Source organism: Cynoglossus semilaevis, chromosome 4 (assembly GCF_000523025.1).
Source record: "Cynoglossus semilaevis isolate Cse_v1.0 chromosome 4, Cse_v1.0, whole genome shotgun sequence".
NCBI classification, from domain to species: Eukaryota; Metazoa; Chordata; class Actinopteri; order Pleuronectiformes; family Cynoglossidae; genus Cynoglossus; species Cynoglossus semilaevis.
Window position 1 is genome coordinate 11,072,824 of NC_024310.1, and position 20,289 is coordinate 11,093,112.

At 42.1% G+C, this 20,289-nt stretch overlaps 2 protein-coding genes and 1 long non-coding RNA gene across 5 annotated transcripts; 2 read left to right on the top strand and 1 right to left on the bottom strand.

Moving 5' to 3' along the window:
• Positions 1–8: 8 nt before the first annotated feature.
• Positions 9–8,099, top strand: clptm1 (CLPTM1 regulator of GABA type A receptor forward trafficking). Its single transcript, XM_008309123.2, has 14 exons — positions 9–172; positions 2,920–3,053; positions 3,765–3,888; positions 4,055–4,213; positions 4,308–4,425; positions 4,516–4,601; positions 4,683–4,803; positions 4,922–5,166; positions 5,294–5,387; positions 5,468–5,658; positions 6,125–6,220; positions 6,335–6,470; positions 6,870–7,037; positions 7,769–8,099. The coding sequence occupies exons 1-14, from the start codon at positions 122–124 to the stop codon at positions 7,963–7,965; spliced, it is 1,920 nt and encodes a 639-aa protein (XP_008307345.1). The 5' UTR covers positions 9–121; the 3' UTR covers positions 7,966–8,099.
• LOC112486906 (uncharacterized) lies at positions 5,489–12,808 on the bottom strand. Its single transcript, XR_003049477.1, has 4 exons — positions 12,384–12,808; positions 9,426–10,357; positions 7,749–7,918; positions 5,489–5,625 (listed from the first exon to the last, which is right to left on the bottom strand). It is a non-coding gene; the product is annotated as an uncharacterized LOC112486906 (long non-coding RNA).
• Positions 10,378–20,002, top strand: relb (v-rel avian reticuloendotheliosis viral oncogene homolog B). 3 transcript variants are annotated; one of them, XM_025054809.1, is made up of 11 exons: positions 10,378–10,602; positions 11,396–11,434; positions 11,894–12,066; positions 14,969–15,268; positions 16,550–16,716; positions 16,806–16,897; positions 16,986–17,117; positions 17,240–17,344; positions 18,308–18,523; positions 18,636–18,707; positions 19,237–20,002. In XM_025054809.1, exons 1-11 carry the CDS (start codon positions 10,578–10,580, stop codon positions 19,671–19,673), a joined length of 1,758 nt encoding a protein of 585 aa, XP_024910577.1. In that variant the 5' UTR covers positions 10,378–10,577; the 3' UTR covers positions 19,674–20,002. The 3 variants fall into 3 exon arrangements, with proteins under 3 accessions (XP_024910577.1, XP_008307344.1, XP_016887764.1); XM_008309122.3 differs by having other exon boundaries at positions 10,379–10,602; positions 11,396–11,416; XM_017032275.2 differs by lacking the exons at positions 10,378–10,602; positions 11,396–11,434; positions 11,894–12,066 and adding an exon at positions 13,010–13,137.
• The last annotated feature ends 287 nt before the right edge of the window (positions 20,003–20,289 follow it).

Genomic DNA, 20,289 nt, shown 5'->3' on the forward strand with positions numbered 1-20,289 from the left:
TTTTAAAGAAACACGTCACTTTTAAAGATTCCACAACTGACCTCTCGCGATACTGCGCGCAGTTTCCCACCAGCCAGCAGTGTGGTGTTCTGGCGTGAGCGCGACAGAGAGACAAGGAAAGATGGCGACACAGGAGAGCGAAGCGACTAAAGCCATAGCGAGCAACGGCGAGGTAAAATGAATGACATTGCTATTATTAGATTTACTTTTCAGGACCGACAGAAGAGGACTGCTTTGTTTGTTTTTAGCGTAGACTCCGTAGCCCTAGACATTTAAACCTGTTACTGCTTTTTACATGAGCCCCAGTGACGTTGTAAGTGCCGGTTGATTTCTAAACGACGAGCCGAGAAATCCCGGCCCTAGGCGGACCACATGTACAGAGACATTTGGGTGTTGACGATTAAAGTATCCCCCGAATATACACGCAACGTTGTCAGGTTATGTCACTGGTTCCATGTGAGTCAGTGCTAACCGGTTGGTGGTGCGGTGTACCAGTGATCCTTCAAGGCCCGATCATGAGCGTCGCAGCTTCGCTTTATTAACCGGGCCAGTCGCCGACAGCTCCAACACATATTGTCCACCTATAACTTCATTTTAAATACCGATTATTTAACGTATTCCTAGGGTAATCCGCAGGTTAGTTTAGGTGAGAGGATGAATCAAGTGAGCAGTAGGAGATGGAACATTATTCTGGGTGACTAATGCTTGTCACAAGTTATTACAGGTTTACGTGAACCATCACCAGCACTAGCTGTACCTAATGTCAAGATGATGCCAATAAAATCCATACGTAAACGTGTGCGCCTGCGCGTGCCCCTTAGACCATAATTTTATCTTGAGCCCCGTTTTTACATTTATAATGCATTACATAACGTCAAAACAAGGCTGTGTCATAAAGGTGTAGTTACCCCGTACAGATATAAACAACAATTGACAACCTGTCATTAAACAGTTAAACCTTAAACATCTTCCTTCCCTCCCCTGCAGGTGGTGCTATGAACATGGTCGATTAGTCAAATTGGCTGACATTCTTTTATATATATATATATATATATGTATGTCAGACTTTATTTTTTCTCAGAGGAAATAGAAATCCAGAAACACGCACACAATAATTAAATGAGCTGTAAGATATTGTAGTAAACTGTTGCATGATTTTATTAATATTTATACTAACTTCAGTGGTGACTGTGAAGGCAACACTATGCAACATGTTGAAAAAAAGTAAATTCCCATTTGACACATTGAAACATTTTCATCTTTGACGGTAAGAGCAGACCTCCTTTCATGATTCTAGAAAAACATATGTGACCTATTGCGTGCATCGGTAAGGACATTTCACGGTGGATGTACTATCAAGAAGGGATTCTCGGCTGTGTTATTAAAATGCAATGTTAATATTAAAGTGGCAGAAACTAGGCCACTACACTCTATACCGTTAACACAGTGTACTTGGTGTATCTGTGTTTAAGATGGCCTCGGTCAGGATAAACAGCTGTTAGTTATTGAAAGGAAGCTCTAACAGGAGACACATTTCTCTGGCAGTAATTAAGGTCAGATGCATGAGGAAACGTCTTACATCCCAAATGTGGGAGACACGACAACGCGTTATCTCTCTACCTTCTTCCTTACAAACGGAGTGAAGTATTTGCCACAACTGGTTAATTATTAATCCCATGGTCTTCAGTTCAGTGTGTAAATTGTAAATTATTATCCTTAGCACTACTAGATAACCCAGGAGAACAAATTTCTGTCAGTTTGTGTAATATTCCTGACTTGGAGGCCTGAGATCCATTGTTTCTGATACAGTTTACTTCAAAACAATGGGACAACGCACCTCTGGGGATAAAAGCCTACTACTTTGAGCTGTGTTGCCTTGAAATGTTATTACAGCCCTGGTTTTAGATTTCTGCTCTAGGTCATTTTTACACCTCATACGACTGGATGATGGCATCAACAAACAGAAAACAGTTTCATGTATTAGCAGAGGCCCCCAGCGCAGATCTCCCCCCCCTCCCCCCCATGGTGGTGACAACAGGGTAGATTAGATGTTTAGATAGTGAACGAGTCTCATGACTTGGCATGTGTTTGTCTATTGTTACTTGAATAGAGTGTGGTCTTACTGGAGAGGCTGGGGGGTTAAACGGACACGCCGAGGCACACGGCTGAAATGAGGTTTTGTTGCTGATGTTACTGATCGTTCTTTACACGTTAATGTTCACAGGAAGGTAATAATTGGTGGGAGGGGCTATTTTGTTTGCTATGTTACTCGGCAAATGTATCACTTCTAAGAAAAGACAACGGTGGCCGTCAAGACCACTAAACTTTTTTTTGCGTGAACAAGAAAAACTGGTGTAACTGTAGCTCGACTGTTGTAGGTGTTTGCCAAACACTGGTTTATCTACTTTGCTGACACAGGTCCCAAAAAAGAGTGGGACCAAACTCAAAATATCATTCCTCACTCACTCAGTGTGTCACCTATTATGACCTGCATGTGTTTGGATGTTCATGAATAACTGCAGATCTTAAACTCTTAATCTTAAGAAAAGTCATAAAATAATCTGGCAGTATTGCTGGGAGCCAGTTGCTCATTGACCTTTGAAGGTGACGGCTAACGTTAACGTTGTTCAAGTGTATCAGCCTCCAAATGGTAGGGAACAAGAAAAAAGGGAAAAAATCAAGTCACTCCTTCAGTAGCAGCATCAGTTGTCACTAGTGTAAATGGTGCCCCCTTGTGACCACAGATGATATTGTGCATATTTTTGATGTTTTATGTCGCTTAGGAATATAAGACGCAGGACCAGTCAGACAACCGAAAAGCGCAACTTATTGTGCAGAAAATACTTCAATCGGAATTATAAGAAGTGCAATTATACTGCCCTGAGGTGACCACATGTTGGTACGTCTATGTGTTTGCAGGTGAGCAGCAATGGAACAACTGCAGCAGCAGATGGCCAGGCTGTGCAGACCACTGAAAATGCACAGGACCCTCAGCAGCAGCAGCAGCAACAAGCACCGAACGCATGGCAGGTCATCAAAGGAGTCCTCTTCAGGTTCGTATGGATTTAAAAAAAAAAAAAAAAAGAAATGATTTTTAACTTGACAGTAAACAGATAGAATCAAGGTGTAGTACAGTTATTACAGATAAATCTACTGTAACTAATACTGGTTAATCTACTGAGCCTCAGTGGATTGCCTGTCTGTTGAATGGGAAGGAAGACGATGGGGGTGAAAGGCTGCACTAATCCAGTCAATACAAGAATACCATGGCTCACTAACAACAACTCACAACATGTTGATTATATTGATGCAGAGAAAAAGATCACAGGGCACACGGAAAATGAGATGCTCCGACAACAGCAGCTAAACAAATTGTCATTGTGTCAGCGTGGGTTCTGTAGCTACAAGCTGCCTATCCGGGCTTCAGCTATGCAGAAATCTTGCTTCAAGGGATAAATGTTTTGGATCTCCTCATTGCAACCGTGGTTTAACAAAAAATCCCGTTGCGGTGAGGACAGCAGATACTTGTGGCATGGGTGTCACTGTCACTCCCATGTTTGAGAATCTACTGTGTGTGTATATCTAATGATGAAAATAAAATTAGAATCAGAAATGACTAAATATTGATCCCCCTTTTTTTAAACACACTTGAGGTAAAGTGTGTTTATTGATCCCCCTTTTTTTAAACACACTTTACCTCCACCAATAAGGTTCAGTTCCTTTTAAGGTTAAATGTAAATCTTCTAGTTCTATCTTTTGTACAGAATCTTCATAATCTGGGCTATCAGTAGTTGGTTCCGTCGCGGTCCCTCCACGCCTGACCCTAACACGCCGGCCGGGGCACCCAGGGTTCCGAGCAGGAACCTTTTTTCCAAGGACACCCTCATGGTACTGTGGCCATATTCTTAATGCCTTTTCATTCATTGTTTTTAATTGAATTGAAGCTGCTAATTAACACGCTTATGAAAAATCAAAAGATATTTCTCCTGTCCCTGTCGGGAGCCCTCCCCTCAGTCACACCATCAACACCTTTATTTCCTCACTGCATCTACAGGACCTGTATGTGTACGTGTCCCAGGAGGAGGTGTTCTCTGATTTCAACAACACAGACGCTCTGTTCTGGTTCCACCGGGACCTGGTTTATGGAGACTGGAACATGGGGGAGAATGCTGATGGCTGCTATCAGCACTATAAGGACATGGACATCCCCGAGGTGAGAGTCAGTGATGGTGTAAGGGAGGAGGGTGGTGTCAGAGAGTCGTGGAACGCTGTATGTATTTCTTTCTTTCTATTTCATTTGTTTACAGAAAATAATGCAGAACGGTTCACTTTACATACACGTCTACTTCACTAAAAGTGGATTTCACCCAGATCCCAAACGTAAAGGGCAGTATCGCAGACTGGCAACAGTACATTCAACACGAAGTACGAACTCGTCAAAAAAAAAAAATTACGCAAAGAAACAATTTTGGGGGGAACAATTGAACAGAATTAAGTTTTCTTTATTTTTTTCAGTGCTGAATAAATACAAGCGAAGAAAGTTCCTGAAGACCAAGAACCTCCTAACGGGAGAAACAGAAGCAGATCCTGAAATGATAAAGGTACGGATGATTCACGGTTCACGATCACTGTTAAGGACTGTGGATATATAACAAAAAAATATCTCTAATCTGTTTCCCCAGAGGGCTGAGAGCCACGGTCCAGTAGAAATCATTTCTCACTGGCATCCAAACCTCACCATCAACATGGTTGACGACCACACAGCGTGGGTCAAAGGCTCTGTTCCACCTCCCTTAGACCAGCGTGAGTTCTTCCCTCGGATTATTTCATTGTACAAAAGTCTTAACATCTAGGAAAAAAAAAATTATTTTAATGTATTTTTGTGTCAAAACCATCTCGCATTATTCCTCTTCCATCACAGATGTGAAGTTTGACGCAGTCAGTGGTGACTACTACCCCATCGTTTACTTCAATGACTACTGGAACCTTCAGAAAGATTACTACCCCATCAACGAGACCTTGACCCAACTGCCCCTGCTCCTCACCTACTGCCCCCTGTCTTTATGGCGTTGGCAGCTGTACGCCGCCCAGAACGCACGCTCGCCGTGGAACTTCCTGCCAGAGGACACGTACGAGCAGTCTGATGAAGACCAGGACTCTGTCAAGGTATGAGCTCGAGTTAGTTAGCGAAAAAAAAAAGGCATTCCCAGTTTTTTAGGAGGAAAATCATATATTACAAAACAAATGTTTCCTACTAAATGTAATTTGTAAATTGACGTTCTGTCTTATATAGGTGGCGCTTTTGGAGACCAACCCATACCTGCTCGGACTCACCATCGTAGTCTCCATCGTACACAGCATCTTTGAATTTCTTGCTTTTAAGAACGGTATGTTCCCAGAGAGCTTAAAAGAGTTCGTGCAGTGTTCTTCTACCTTCACGTTCACATCATCACTGTCTCCTTCTTAGATATCCAGTTCTGGAACAGCAGACAATCTCTGGAGGGTCTGTCTGTGCGCTCCATCATATTTGGGGTCTTTCAGTCACTCGTGGTCCTGCTTTACATCCTGGACAACGAGACCAACTTTGTCGTGCAAGTCAGCGTCTTCATCGGACTTCTCATTGACCTGTGGAAAATCACCAAAGTCATGGACGTCAAAGTAAGCTGGACCCACGCTGTTTTCATAGATTTTTTTTTTTTGTCATCGAGTTATTTCCCAACAAGTGGAACAAGTTCTAGAGGACACAGACCCAGATATATATTAACGAAACGCAAGTTGGAATTCCAAGTATGCAGCAGCCCTTGCATCATTCACTCTGTCGAGTCATGCTTCGATAAGCCCATAACATGTGTGTGCTCTTTAGCCTCTTTGCAGTGGCTTCATGCTGTTGACCAAATTTAGCCTGTCTGTTTAAATCAACATGACTGATGCATCGGACCAGAATTATTAGTAAATAGGAAGAGGCTGTAATTGTATACTAAAATCTAAAAAGTCTAATCTAAGTCATTAACTTGCTTGCTAACGGCAAAACAACACCGTTACACTATTGTCTTAACAAAAAGAACAAAGTTAGCTCGCTTGTTCATCTGTATTCTTATCCACTTGTTAATGTTTTTTTTTTAAGCTGGACAGAGAGAACAAAATCGCAGGAGTTATCCCAAGGGTGTTATTCACAGACAAGTCGACATACGTGAAGTCTTCAACCAAAATCTATGACGATGTGAGTTCCCAGATTTGTCATTTGTTTTTGGTTTTTTACTCTGAAACTAAACAAAATAACTTCTTTCAACGGACAATAACTCATTACTTCTGCTGCTGCGTTGTCTTTTCACAGATGGCCTTCAAATACCTGTCGTGGCTGCTCTACCCTCTGTTCGGCTGCTATGCCATCTACAGTTTATTGTACGTGGAGCACAAAGGCTGGTACTCGTGGGTACTCAGCATGCTCTATGGCTTCTTGTTAACATTCGGTGAGTTGGGTTTTTTTTTTTTACATATAAATATTTCACAAGACATTTAGAGTTAATTGTCTAACTTCTAATGTGGCTGAAGTCATTCAGAATAAAAACTACCATATTAAGGAATAAGGTGCAAGTTTTAAGTCCAACAGGGTGTTGTAAAAAATATTGTTTGTAATAGTGATAGTGCTCCCTATGCTCAGCAGGTTTGCTTTTGTTATTGTTGATATACTGTATGTGACGCTGCTCTTTTTGTGTACGCATCATGGTTACACTCTATTCCCTGTTGGCGCCGCCACAGTGCAGTGTATTAATAGCTTTCATAAGAGCCTCTCAGTTATAAAAGCGCCTGTTTAATTTGCTGCCCTCCAGTGGCAACTCTTTTAACTCCTCCCTTTTCCTTGGCTCTAGGTTTCATCACGATGACGCCACAGCTGTTCATCAACTACAAAATGAAGTCTGTGGCTCACCTCCCATGGAGGATGCTCACATACAAAGCTCTCAATACCTTCATCGATGACCTGTTCGCCTTCGTCATCAAGATGCCCATGATGTACAGGATAGGATGCCTCAGAGATGGTGAGACTTGTCTTATATTTCTGTTTAAGGGGAGTTTGATTGTAATAATTTGACCGACCATGTGGGTAACGCCACGTATGGCTTAACTTGAACGTGACTGGGTCATTATCATGTACAACCCCAAAAACTAAGCACACATGCCTTTTTAGCACAGCACTAAGTGAACACTAGCTATATTACACTAGTTCCAGTCTTCACTACTAGGCACTAGAAGTGCTTGGAAATTGGAGCTACTTCATGGGAATACAAAGAGCTACTTGTTTGATACAGACTTTTCGAACAATTTAGTAATATTTAAAAAGAAAACTAATGCTGCTTCGTCAAGTTCTGGGACATATAATAGTAGACACTCTTTTCATCTTTGTCATTGCACCCATTTGAATATCATTACAAGTGTATCTGATTCAAAAAGCACAGTAAGAGTACAGTTTTTGACCCTCGTTTACTTTATTGTTGCCCAGTGTCCTGGCACTTTATCATACCTGCCAGAATAGTATACGCTACTTTACTGTGCACAAAAAAGTAAATGTAGTTTTAGTAGATTCAGTCGAAATCCATAGATATGCCAGTGCCATAGTTAAAGGGACAGAAACTAGCTATTAGAACCAGACAGTTAAACATGTGTTGAAACAACAGCTGTACTCAATCCTTAGTTTTTCAAATAAGTCAATTTGTTCACATCATCATGGTGGAAGTGACTTGTTGGCTAACCTTTGTTTCCTGTCCTACAGATGTGGTGTTCTTCATCTACCTTTACCAGCGTTGGATCTATAGGGTCGATCCCAACCGGGTCAACGAGTTTGGCACCAGCGGAGCGGATCAGAGTCCCAACAACACAGCTGTGGTGGCAGGAGATGCTGCCTCTGCTGCTGCCGCCGCCACTGTTGCCGACACAGACAAATCAGAGGGGGAGAAAAAGAACGATTAAACCAGATGGTGCCCTCCCCCTCCAGGGCCAAGAGGACTAGTAAAAATTTCAGAAGGAGGGGAGATGTTGTTGTTTAGCTGTCATGGACGCCGCTATACATTTAAAAAAAAAAAAAAAAAAAAAAAGCAGTTCAACTGTTCTCTCTGATTTCTGTGTGGATCCACAGAGAGTCACGTTCTGTGTAAACATGTTAAAAAAAAAAAGTTTTATTTTGGTTTCCAGCCCATTCCCACCCTCTCGTCTTGCAGTTGAAGTGAAGTAAAACAAAAAGGTGATGTATGTGTATTCTGTACGAGTCTTCAGAGGGTAACCATTTTTTGGGATAGAGGTGGGAGGGGACAGGTCACAGTAACACTCCTATCACTTTTATATGCAGGGAAAAAAAGAGGCCAAGTGCAGCTTTTGTTCTTTGTGTAGATTCCTCCGGAACTTTTCTTTTCATTCCATGTGAGCGCCATCGTCTTTTTTTTTTCTGATTTTTTGATTGCCTAAAAACTTGTGAGTAGTGCTGGAGGGAAACTGGAAAGGTCTTGAGCTGAGCGGTGACTAAAGTCGGAATGAATGACGCTACTGGATGCTACCCACGAGACAGTGACTACTACTCTTAATTTTAATAGTTAATGTTCATGACCTGAACATAAAAACAGCCTTGTTGGTATTAATATAAATATATTAATATTGTCAATGATGTCATTCTTTTTTTTCATCACTGAAACATTTTTTGTATGTCCTCAAATTGTACAGAATCTCAGCTTGTCATGTTAATAATACAAAAATGTCAAAACCGTCTAAGAGTTTCTGATTTCCAAGTTTGTTTTGATCCTCCTGAATGGATCCTTGATTTGAACACTTGTGGCCAAAATGCCTCAACTGAAATAGTGGCAAAGTGTAAACTGGAAGAATTCCTGCGCCTCCTGATTGTTAGCCCGGTACATTGTCCCGAAAGAAGAATAGAGGGCTTGAGCTGAGGACTAACCACGGAATCTGTGTTTTAACACCTTTCGGTTTCCTTTTCCTGCAAACGGCTTGTTATTCGTATGGCCAACAGGTGTCAGTATTTCACTTTACACACTGACTTTTTTTTTCAAGACCCACACTTTGCTATTATAATACTTTTGGAGGACGAGGAAACCCCGCGATTTCTTAGCCTGTAGTTAGAGCTCTGATGCAAGAAACAGAAACCCCTAATGGTTTCAGTCATTCAATAGCCTGACACATTACTTATCATTTAACCAGCCAACATGTAGAAGCCAATGCTGCGTCAGTTTAGAAACAACTTACTCATATTTTCCATTCGGTCTCAACCCCCAAATACAAGTGGACACATTTGCAGTGGACTCGTTTCTTCTCGTATCATTGCTATAGACTTATTCACGGGGTGCTGTGTATATACGTTGTAGCTGAGAAGTATAATAAGGCAGAGGCAGCTTTTATTTTATTAGAAAGCGGTTTGTTTTTACCTTCAGTCAGCACTTTTGTTTACCGCGCACGCCAAACCGCTTGGAGCAAAACTTGACCAGCTCTCATACATTTCCCCACTCTGGCCGGACAAAACACACTGCGCGTGTGCGCTACAAAGTGGTGCGTTCAATGCACTCAAGAAACGTCAAAAAAGCAGAAGATAACTATTTCTTCCACGAACTTAACAAACTTGTCCCTGATTAACAACTGGACCAATTAAAATATGGTTTCAGTCATTATACGTAAGCATGCGCCACATGAGCCACCTCCCTGTCACGATTTATCATTTCTTCTCATGAAAATTGGATTAGAATCCAGACGTAGTTTGTCCACCATGCACTGAAAAGATAAAACTGGAAAAGCCGTCGTCACAGTCGAACTGGGTTCTTGTTTAATTGACACGATGACGTCATGACATAACGTTAATTGGTGACTCCAGAAAGCCAAAGATAATTATTGACTGGTCTGCACAGTATAAACAACAATATAGAGAGAAACTTTGAAGTGATTTAAAGACAACGGTCCCTGACAGAACATTAATAACTTTATAGGAGCTGAAGAGATTGACACATCACTTTCCGAAACGCAAAGCCTGATGTGTTAAACGCTTTAGTATTAACTGTTTTTGTGGTGTCTAATTTTATCTTTAACTGTATGTTCTCAGTTTAATCCAGATACTGGCGGTTCCCGGAAAAGGCAGTGGCTTAACTTGAACCGTGCGATTAAATAAACAATGCCTAACATTTTAATAAGTGCTTTCACTTATTAAATGGAACAAACGACCTAAAACTCGTCTAACCAGAAATGTTCCGATAGTCTTGAAGTCAAACTCTGCTTCTTGGGGGTGATTTCCCGTTCGAGTGATGACGTAACATTGCGGGGATTTCCACGTCTTGGAGCAGCCAATCAGAGCGAGGCTGCTGCGGAAACACTAAAAAGTCAAACAAAGTCCATTTCAGACACGTTTTTACGGCAGATGGAATTTATGACACCATTCGTAAGCACCACACAGAGCTAGTGACTCTTCGGAGGAGCGTTTAGCCGTACTCTTCGGAAGTGAAAGCCCACGAAAGAAAGCCGCTCAGAACTGGGAGCGCAGTGAAGGACACGGCGGCAGAGTTGATGGTGATCCAGGGTAGAGAGTTCATGCGATGACAGATATGGACAGCTTCACTGGTAGGTAGTGGATTTACAGTCGAATTCTCCGTCTCTGTGTTTTATTTCATTCTAATTAGATGAACTCAAATTCGACGTAAATATGTATTACAACCCGTATGTAAAAAGAAGAAACATCCTCAAATTCGCCTGTATCAACGGAAAACAATGGAGAGTCACTGTAATATTTTAGTCCGAATGGCCGTAGAATGTATATAGTATAAACAATACAACGCCTAGGGACATCTCGATATTTGCATGTATTGCATACATCGCAGTATTTACATAAGTATATTCATCGGTGATTCGTTTGTTGTTCTATGAGGAAGTAGACATTAAACAATGCGGTTGGTACATTTCTGTTTATGTAAACTTAGCTAAGTGAGACTACGAAGAAAAAAGAGGAACTGGTTTTTTTGGTTAACTACTTATTGTCCGAGCAACTGTTGTCCCCGATTGTTCTGTGCTGCTGAACACAACAATGATTATGACATTTGTGTTATAATTGTTCTGCGACACACGTTTTGGTTAAGGTTTTGTCGCTTTTATTAATTCGTCTCCTTGTGTTAGCAGTGTTACTACCTCATGACCTCGTTGTGGGTTTTGATGTGTGTGTGTTTGTGAAGTAGTGCTGATGTCATCCTCAGACATGTGATCTGTCAAAGCAAAGGCGCCGACACCCATTACTGCTCCGTCTTTTCCACTGCATGCTGTCACTGCTCTGTTCAGTGCTGCTTTAACAGTCACCACACACACACAGCCGCGGGTCTGCGCTCACTGACAGTTCCCTTTTTCTTGTTTGTTTGTGTTGCAGGGCAAGGGACGTCCGACTTTGGTGAGCCAGGACTTTTTGGTTTGTGGCAACAGTAGAGATTTTGGAATGTCATAAATGCTACAGTTCACATATGGACACATTTTATTTCAAAACCAATTGTTATCAGTTTATTTTCACCACAATGAAGATTTTCTAAGGATCAACTTATACATGGGTAAACAGGCAAACTGAAGTAAGCATAGAGTCTGTGTGACCTTAAGTAACCTCTGGTCACATTCTGCTGCTTTGGTTTTTTTTTCATCCTCACACAGTCTCTATAGTGAAGTAAAAACCTCAGCACGGCACACGAGGCAATGTAAACAAACATAAAATAATAATAATTTGAGTTAAGTTGTAAAAATTACAAAAAAACAATTACTATATATATATAAAAAATAATAATTTTCCTCTAATTTTCTGATGACCTTTATGGGCCAAATAATTACTGGCAATGCTACTTTATTTATTTATTTATTTATTTTTATTCTTTTAAATCAGATCTAATTCAGGAAATCATCAACGAACACTCGCCTGCCGCCCTCCCCAGGCCATGCTCCCCTCCTGCGAACCTCTTTCTCCCTCCCCCCTTCTGCCAACCCCCCAGGACTCACCCACAGAGCTCCTCCAGGTCAAAACAGCCAGTGCTAGTGGCAAGAGGCACCGGTCACCAGGTGAGTGACCACGGAAATGTCCCTGCTTCTAAAAGCGTCTACGGTTACAGCTCAGCTCGGGCTGTTACCTGCCGACCCGTTAGCAAGGGAGCCAATCTGTCAACACGATCTGAGCATTTTTATTCTACAGGTGGACAAATGTTATTCTTTGCAGTCACGTTTTTAGTCAGAAGGTTTGAAATTGAAACTGTTTGAATATGGGCTGTGCCTTAAGTGCCAGCGGAGGCCGTTGGTGGGAATGTACGGTCCCTGGAGTCTGGTTTATACCAGCAGGCAGAACAGGATGTGTCAAAGCAAAAGAATAAATATAAACCCACCTGAAGACTGGTCAGCAGAGCTGCTGTCTGGTTTCAACCGCAGCGTCAGTTTGTGGTTTACCGGCTGTTGGCAGTCAACGGTGCTCAAAGAAGGTGTGTCTTTTCTGTTTTCAGTCCTCACCATATCTCTACCTGGTTGAAGAGAATAGGAATGAAGTTACAAAATGAAGAAGCGACTTTCTGATTCATACATTTTCAGTGTTTGTACATGTGCAGCCCACAGACGATTGGCTGTCGGCTCTTCTGTTGTTGTGCAGAGCAGCGAGGTAGTCTGACAGGTCAGGCTCTTACTATAAAGCACGTGGTTTACAGACAGCAGGTGGGCTGCCGTTGTATAATGTGATTCAACTGTGATGCTGCAGCAGCTGGGTGCACACAGAAGAGAACAGCTTTAGCCCTTTCCTGTTCTGCTTTTATCTGATAACTACATTCTCACTGGTTTGTTTCTGGGAAGACAGTTTTTGTGTGAAGACAGCGTAACCACCCTCCGTGGTCCAATGTGGCCCCTGCTCCCCATCATGCATTCTTGTGGGAGGAGGCCGAGAGGGAAGGATAAGGAGGAGGAGGAGGAGAACTGTAACCCGACTCTTAGTTTCAGTTTGCCGTCCTCTCTGTTTACTGGCCAAACCCACTGGATGTTAAAGGTTGCATTCTTAACACGGTGAGTCTGCAACTGGTGCGTTCAGCATCAGTGACTCCTCCACTTCCTGTTGGCGGCCTTGCGTTCGAGCGTCAGTGTTTTAACGGAGAACAGGTAGGGCTCACATTTATGACACACAAAAAACGCAGTGGCGCGTATTTGCAGCTCCACAGGAAACTGTGAAACATGAGCTCATGAAACAGGCATCACCCAGATCACCGTTTTCCTAAGTCTGCAGCCGCCCGGGTTCCAGAGGACCCGTCTCTCTCGCTTCTTTGTTCCGTACAGGTTTGACCAATACTCCTCTGGCTGCAGTGACTTAAGTGTGAGTAGTTCTTAGGTTTTGTAATACGTTTTGCTTTGTACTGCTTTGTGAAGCCCTGGAGACAGGAAAGAGCAAATGTGGCTCGAAGTAAGAGAGAGAGAGGGAGGAAAAGCATGATGGGTTAACAGAATGTCACATGACTAAACCTTCTAACCTGAAGCACTGATGCAAAGCACATGTAGGGCGAAGGAATACGTACGCTGACTCCCGTTGTGTTGTTTCCGTCGATGTGAACATTCCTTTGTCTGAAATTCCTTTCATGTGATTGTTTGTGAGGGGCACGTAAGGGTGCACTGGGCAGGATTTAGCAACATCTAGTGGTGAAAGTAGAGTTTGTGCCAAGTTGTGATGGTGCAGGGACACAAATGCAGCACAAAACTTACTAGGTCGCAGGAAGAAAACCCTGGTTTTGGGTTTTCTTCAAAACTTACTAGGTCGCAGGAAGAAAACACAAAACCAACTAGGCATGGCCGCAGACCAGACACAACAGAACACTGATCCCACACAGACAGAGTCAGGGAGAGAGGTGTATATATACCCAGAGCACCAGGTGACACCAGTGAGACTGATGACAAGGACACAGGTGAGGGTGATGACACTGATTAACCCTACACAGCAGACAGACAGAGCTGACAGTTTGTGATTTCTATACCCATAATGCCACTGTTCCTGCTTAAGCGTAACAGGAGTAATATGACGAGTAATATGAACAATGAAAGCAATGAATGCTACTAGTGCCTGCTTCTCTTCACCCCTTTTTTAAATATTATATTATGAGTTGATGATGGTGGTTGGTACAGTGGCCTTAAAGCCAAAAGGTCACTAGTCTGATTCCTGGTGGAAACTGATGGTCATTTTGTACAAAGGATTAACATTCTCCCTGTGTAAGGGTGGATCTTCCATATAACAAAAACATGTAGGATTAGGTACAAGTGTGAATGGTTGTTTGTGAACCTGGGATCTGGGTGTATGCCAAAATAACTGCCGGAACCCTGAAAATGATTCAGTAATAAAAGATGAATGAATCTTTATCAAATGACGTTTTATTTTGAAAAATTACCCCACTCTTTATCAAGAACGTTATCAAAATCAAAATAAGAGTCTTTGAAAAACTTCTGAAAAAGGAGAGATTTTACATATCTACAGTGTTCGGACGAGTTTTTCTTTTAAGCAAGTGCAAGTGTACGAGTTTTTCTTTTAAGCAAGTGCAAGAGCTGTAAAATATCAAATCTTTTTTGTCACATTTTTATCGTACTTTAAAAACACGATTAAAAAAAACCAAGGTCTTATACAAAACTAGTTGTTCCCAAACTTTCTCTGCAGCGCCCCCTTTTGTAGATGAGTTTGTTGTCAAGCTGAATTCACAACAGTCTTCAATCAATTTGCCTTGCCATGTCCCCCTTACAATAAGCCCGCCCCTTACTTTTGAAACCGCTGCATAAAAACAAAAATGAAATCCACAAAGAAGAGGTTGGTGACCTCTGCCTTTGTCTGTGGCGGGGTTGGCGTCCACTGTCTGTTGTTTTTTTCTGGGATCTTGTACAGGTTACGACATATTTTTTTTTTTTTCGATTCTAAATATCTCTTGTTTTTTGACAACTGTCCTTTCCACTTTTTCAGCCCTTTCTACTACCGAGCGATTTCAAAGACATGGCTTCTGCTTCCCGAGCCTCCGCCAAGTCTTCTCGCCATTGTCAAGGTTTGGGTTTGCCGGACCTGAGGAGCTCCGAAAGGATCGCCTCCAAAAACAGGAGCGACACGTCTATGCTGGAGCGGGTGCTGGAGAAGCCCAGGCTGGTGGTGGTAGAGGAGCCCAAGGACAGGGGCATGAGATTTCGGTACGAGTGTGAAGGACGCTCTGCCGGCAGCATCCTGGGGGCGTCCAGCACCGACACCAACAAGACTCAGCCCACCATTGAGGTTTGAACATTGCTAGTTTGGTTTGTCTAAAGTAAAGGTCTTCAACAGGGAGGCTCTAACCCAAACTTTTGATTTGTGGGCCACAATGGGTCCTACAGTTTTGTAGGGTTTGTGTGAACTAACATAAATGACTCAGAGCACCTCAGTGGTAACTTGGCAGCTGGTGGACTCAAACCCGAAACCTTCCACACCCAAGTCCGCCTCCTTAACCACTAAGCCTCCACTGCCCCATTACAGGGCAAAGGCAGATGTATAAGGCTAATATAAATGAATAACATAATTTCGACAAGTTTGGTGGGCCAGATTAAAAGGCCAAATGTGGCCCCCAGGCCGTAGTTTGCCCTAACCTGGTTAAGGTCTAAGGTTAGAGTCTAACCCTTAAGGGGATCACAGGGGTACCGAAGAGTGGTCGTGATGTTTTTGATATATATATATATCACTAATAAATATATATATAAATATATACTGTATATATATATATCACTAATATATATATATCACTAATAAATTGCAGTGGCACAGCTGTGCCTTCATGTTTGAAATAATAAATGAACCTGTGTCAAATATGAACTGTTTAGTATTTAATGCACAATTATATATATATATATACACATATATATATATATATATGATATACTACATAGTAGGGTTAGTAGGGTTGTATTAGGTTTTCTTAACCTAAAAAAAAAAAAAAAACCAAAGCAGATCCCTGGTCTAGAGTTAACTGTGCGGTGTTTACTTAAAACCACCTCATAGTGGCACATGAGGATAGGTGTAGCTGCAGGGCCGTGGGTTTACGAAGACACGTAGAAAGTCCCTACCATCCCCATCTCTAGTGTGGTTCATGGCGTGCGGTCTGAAGTTAGGCTGCACACGAGATAACGTTTCTACATCGCCACGTTCTTCATGAAATAACCACTCCCCAGTCTCTCGGTGCAATGGGATTATATGAGTATTAGAAAGTTAGATGTTTTACTTCAAATGAAATGAGCAAAGTCCGTGCGGCGTCTTCTGATATTGTTTTTATTTGAATTTTTTATTTTAAAATTCTAGGGCAAAACAATGCAATATAATATTTTATTATGTTCATATTTCAAGGAACTAAAAGTAAATATATGTGATCGAAATAACATTTCCTGAGTTCAACATATGTATTAGTACATAATTTCTCTGACATTTTCAGCTTTGGAAGTTTTGTTGGCTTTTTTTTCCAAGTATTTCTGATTAGTGAAAAAGTTGGTTTTATTACTAAATGATTTAATATGTCTATCCCTATTTTAGATTCAGGGTCCCATTGAGGGTATCAAGAAGGTCAAAGTCACGGTTTCCTTGGTAACCAAGGACCTCCCACATAGACCTCACCCCCACTGCCTGGTGGGTAAAGACTGTCCTGTGAGTTCAGGGCTCTGTGTGATCACACTGAACCCTCACACTAACAGACGCCACAGGTGAACATCCATCTTCCTTTTGTCTCTCTCTCCTAAAACATCCAACCGGATATTCTTTCATTTTCTGATGTCACTTTGTTCTATTTCAGCTTTGCCAACCTGGGTATTCAGTGTGTCAGGAGAAAGGAGCTGGACCTTTCACTTCAGAAGAGAAGAAGCCAAAACGTAGACCCCTTTCAAAGTGAGTGGGATCGAAAACACACCCGCGTGGACCTCTTTCTTCTTACCGAACGCCTCTGTGGCTCATTTCAAATCTTCTTCTCGCACAGCCGGTCACTCGAAGGGCATCGAAGATCTGGACATGAACGCAGTGCGTCTTTGTTTCCAGTGTGAGCTCGAGTGGGACGACGGCCACAAGGACAGCCTGAGTCCAGTGGTGTCCACAACCATTTATGACAAAAGTGAGACAACATTTACCGTCTGGTTCTTGTTGGCAGAAAGTCCAAACCTAACCACAAAGAAAAAAAAAACCAAAGAAATAAAAAATGCATTTTTTACTGATCTTGTACCTTTTTCTTTGCAGAGGCCACAACTACATCTCAGCTGAAGATCACGCGTTTGAACAAATACAAAGATTCCTGTTATGGTATGACAGAGGTCTTCATGCTGTGTGACAAAGTCCAGAAAGGTGAGTGGAAGACGCTAGCTCATTAGCTTTATCTGACATGGTTTAAAGCAGTGGTCCCCCAACCCCAGGGCCATACCTTACATTATTTTCGTTTCATTTATGATCTGATTCTAAACGATGTTTTATTTTGAAAAATGACTGGATTCTCCCTGCCACATCTGTCTATGACTCTTGACACTTGATACATGTCAAGATGCTTGACTTGATTTGATTGTTTTTCTTTAGGAAAATACCAGTTTTCATGTCTTACCTACATCTGCTACCTTCTCAAGCTAGCAGAAATGCTAGCAAGCTAGCAAAATGAACAGAAAACAATTTTTATTTTTTTAGGAAACTATGTCGGCCATATCATTTAATTTAGTTGTTTTTATCCGCAACACCTTAAAGGCCAGTCCGTGATGCAAAAAAGGGTCGGGGGCCGCTGTTTAAAGGACTTTAGAGCTGTGAAACAACCTTACTAAGAATTACCGGAAAGCAGGAGACGGTGTAAAAGCTCTGCTCACTTTCTGGTCAGCCGTCTGTGTTGACTACACAGGTTTCATTATGTATTTACTTGTTTTATCATTAGCTTCATTGATAAATAGCCTCATGTTAGGTCAGTATCCGTTTGAGGATTATTTGGTCAAAACAAAAAGATTTGTTTATGTTTGGATATAAATAGCCTTTTGTAAATGTGAAGAAAACTCGTATCGGAAGTATCAGTACTTTATCGGTATCTGCGACTATAGAAATGAAAACGCGTTTTTTTTTAAACAAAATATAGATAAAGTATTGAGACGTCAAGAAAAACTTTAAGGTAATTGTATTGATTATTTAATGGGGGTGTGGTACAATTTCCATCTGAAATGCCACGCAGAATGTTCTAGGTCCAATTTTACCTGCAATCCCAGGTTGGGTTGAAAGAGTAGCTGTAGTATTGTCTCCGGACTAACGAGCCTGAAACCTCCGGTCACTGATCCACAGACGATATCGAGATCATTTTCCGTCGCGGGTCATGGAAGGCAAACGGCGAATTCACCCAGACAGACGTGCATCGGCAAATCGCTATCGTGTTCAAGACTCCGCCCTACCAGGACCAAAACATCACAGAGGAAGTGGACGTCAGCGTTTCGCTGCGTCGCATCTCGGACCAGATGGAGAGTGAACCAGTGACCTTCACGTACCAGCCTAAGGACCTGGGTGAGTAAAGACTGTCTTGAATTGATGACGCTCATCGGTTTCTCTTTTATACCTTTCATCACACGTCGCTCGAGATTAGGGCGTAATATTTACAGCGCAGTTTGTCTTTCAGATCCATACGAGGTGAAGCGCAAATTTAGAATCAAGTCTGACATCAGTTTCAGAGGGAAGTCGTGTGTAGCAGGTAAGGTGGAACTTTTTAAACTGTATCCTTTACGTTTTACATTTTGATGTATTGCAGCTCAAAACGTGTTTTATTTCAATATTTGTTTACCATCAATATTTAAATATAACTTCTTAAGACTAAGCAAAGCTCAGCTGCTAAACTCTCCCACGCCCCCGCCCGACCTCACAGATAATTGTTTTCACACATTGGGGGAATTGAACCTTCGAGTCAAACACCTCTGAATTCTGGAGCAGTTCTTTGAGAGATTTGATGATGAAAACATTCAAACAAATTCTCATATAAATAGCCTACAGGTGTCGCTAGATGTCGTGTCATCAGCAGCTCATATCAGTTGAATCCATGGTTATGGATGTTTATTTTAATATTTATACCGATAGCTTGATTGTGAAATCCCCTCTAAGGATTTTCCAGCAAGAATCAGATTACATTACGGTGAAGTGTGAAGTTCATTCCCTGATAATTGACCTCTCACCAGTTTGTATTTGGTCTGTAACACGATCGCCTTCTTCTTCTTCTTCTTCTGCAGCTGAACAGCACTTTCAAAACCAAAACGCTCAGAGATCGATGTTCCCAGACAAACGACAGTGTTCTGACCAGCTCGTGGCCCATGCGTTGTCGGAGACGTGTTTCCACATGCAGCAAGACTCAAGCGACTGCACAGATGACACGGCCTTCGTGGAGCAGCTGTTATGGGATATGCTCGCCAACGATGAGTCCCTGGAGCAGGAGCTCTCCTCCCTCGCCGGCATGGAGACAAACTTGGCCAGCATGGACACAAACTTTATCCAGAACTCGGGCATGCTCACGCAGGACTTCTGCCAGAACAATGATGTGCAGTTCAACAAGCTAGTGAATGAGAGTCAGACCGTGAAGTCAGAGCCGCAGGACAGCGTGACAAACGCGTTGCAGGTGAAAGAAGAGGAGACACTAGAGGACTTTAGAGGTCTCTGTGAATTGTTGTAGGTCATTTTCTGTGTAGTGAAAGGTCAAAGAAGGTGATTCGCACACGGTCAGCTGAAAAAAACAAAACACCTGTCTTAGATCAGTAGAAATCCATCAGCGGACAAGATGGTGTCAGGTCTGCATGATCTGTTTTGTTCGCTGTAACACTAGTCTAAACCACTTAACCACATTAAACATCAGATTTTTTTCCCCCAAATCCCTCGCTTGCATCTTGTTGTGCAGTTTCACCCTTCTGCTATTTCAACATTCCATTTGTCACTCGTGCAACTGTGCCCTCCTGTTGCCAGGGCAACGATGTGTAAATATTAAAAGAAAGTAAAAAAAAAAAACCCCAATGTGTGTTTGTGTCAAATGTTTAAGTGCTGTTTCTTCTATTTTCTCACACTTTAAATGTCAAGGAAGCGACGTAAAGTGAGTCAAACACTTTAATGCGGTCCGTCTGTATCGGCCTGCCTACACACATTCCTAACCTGTGAGTGCAACCAGGACACTAGGCGAAAACACAGGGAGGGTAATTTCATGCTTCTCTCATTGAGTCAGCAGGACAATCAGTTGTTAGTAAGGTGGTCATTTGTTATTTCTAAAAGGCTTTTTCCTACATGAAGTCAGTGTTTAG

Coding starts and splice junctions, on each gene's coding strand:
- relb (XM_025054809.1), top strand. CDS start 10,578: ATGACAGATATGGACAGCTTCACTG. Junction 10,603..11,395: donor AGATATGGACAGCTTCACTG/GTAGGTAGTGGA, acceptor TTTGTGTTGCAG/GGCAAGGGACGTCCGACTTT. Junction 11,435..11,893: donor TGGTGAGCCAGGACTTTTTG/GTTTGTGGCAAC, acceptor CTTTTAAATCAG/ATCTAATTCAGGAAATCATC.
- clptm1 (XM_008309123.2), top strand. CDS start 122: ATGGCGACACAGGAGAGCGAAGCGACTAAAGCCATAGCGAGCAACGGC. Junction 4,426..4,515: donor AACAGTACATTCAACACGAA/GTACGAACTCGT, acceptor TATTTTTTTCAG/TGCTGAATAAATACAAGCGA. Junction 6,471..6,869: donor TGGCTTCTTGTTAACATTCG/GTGAGTTGGGTT, acceptor CCTTGGCTCTAG/GTTTCATCACGATGACGCCA.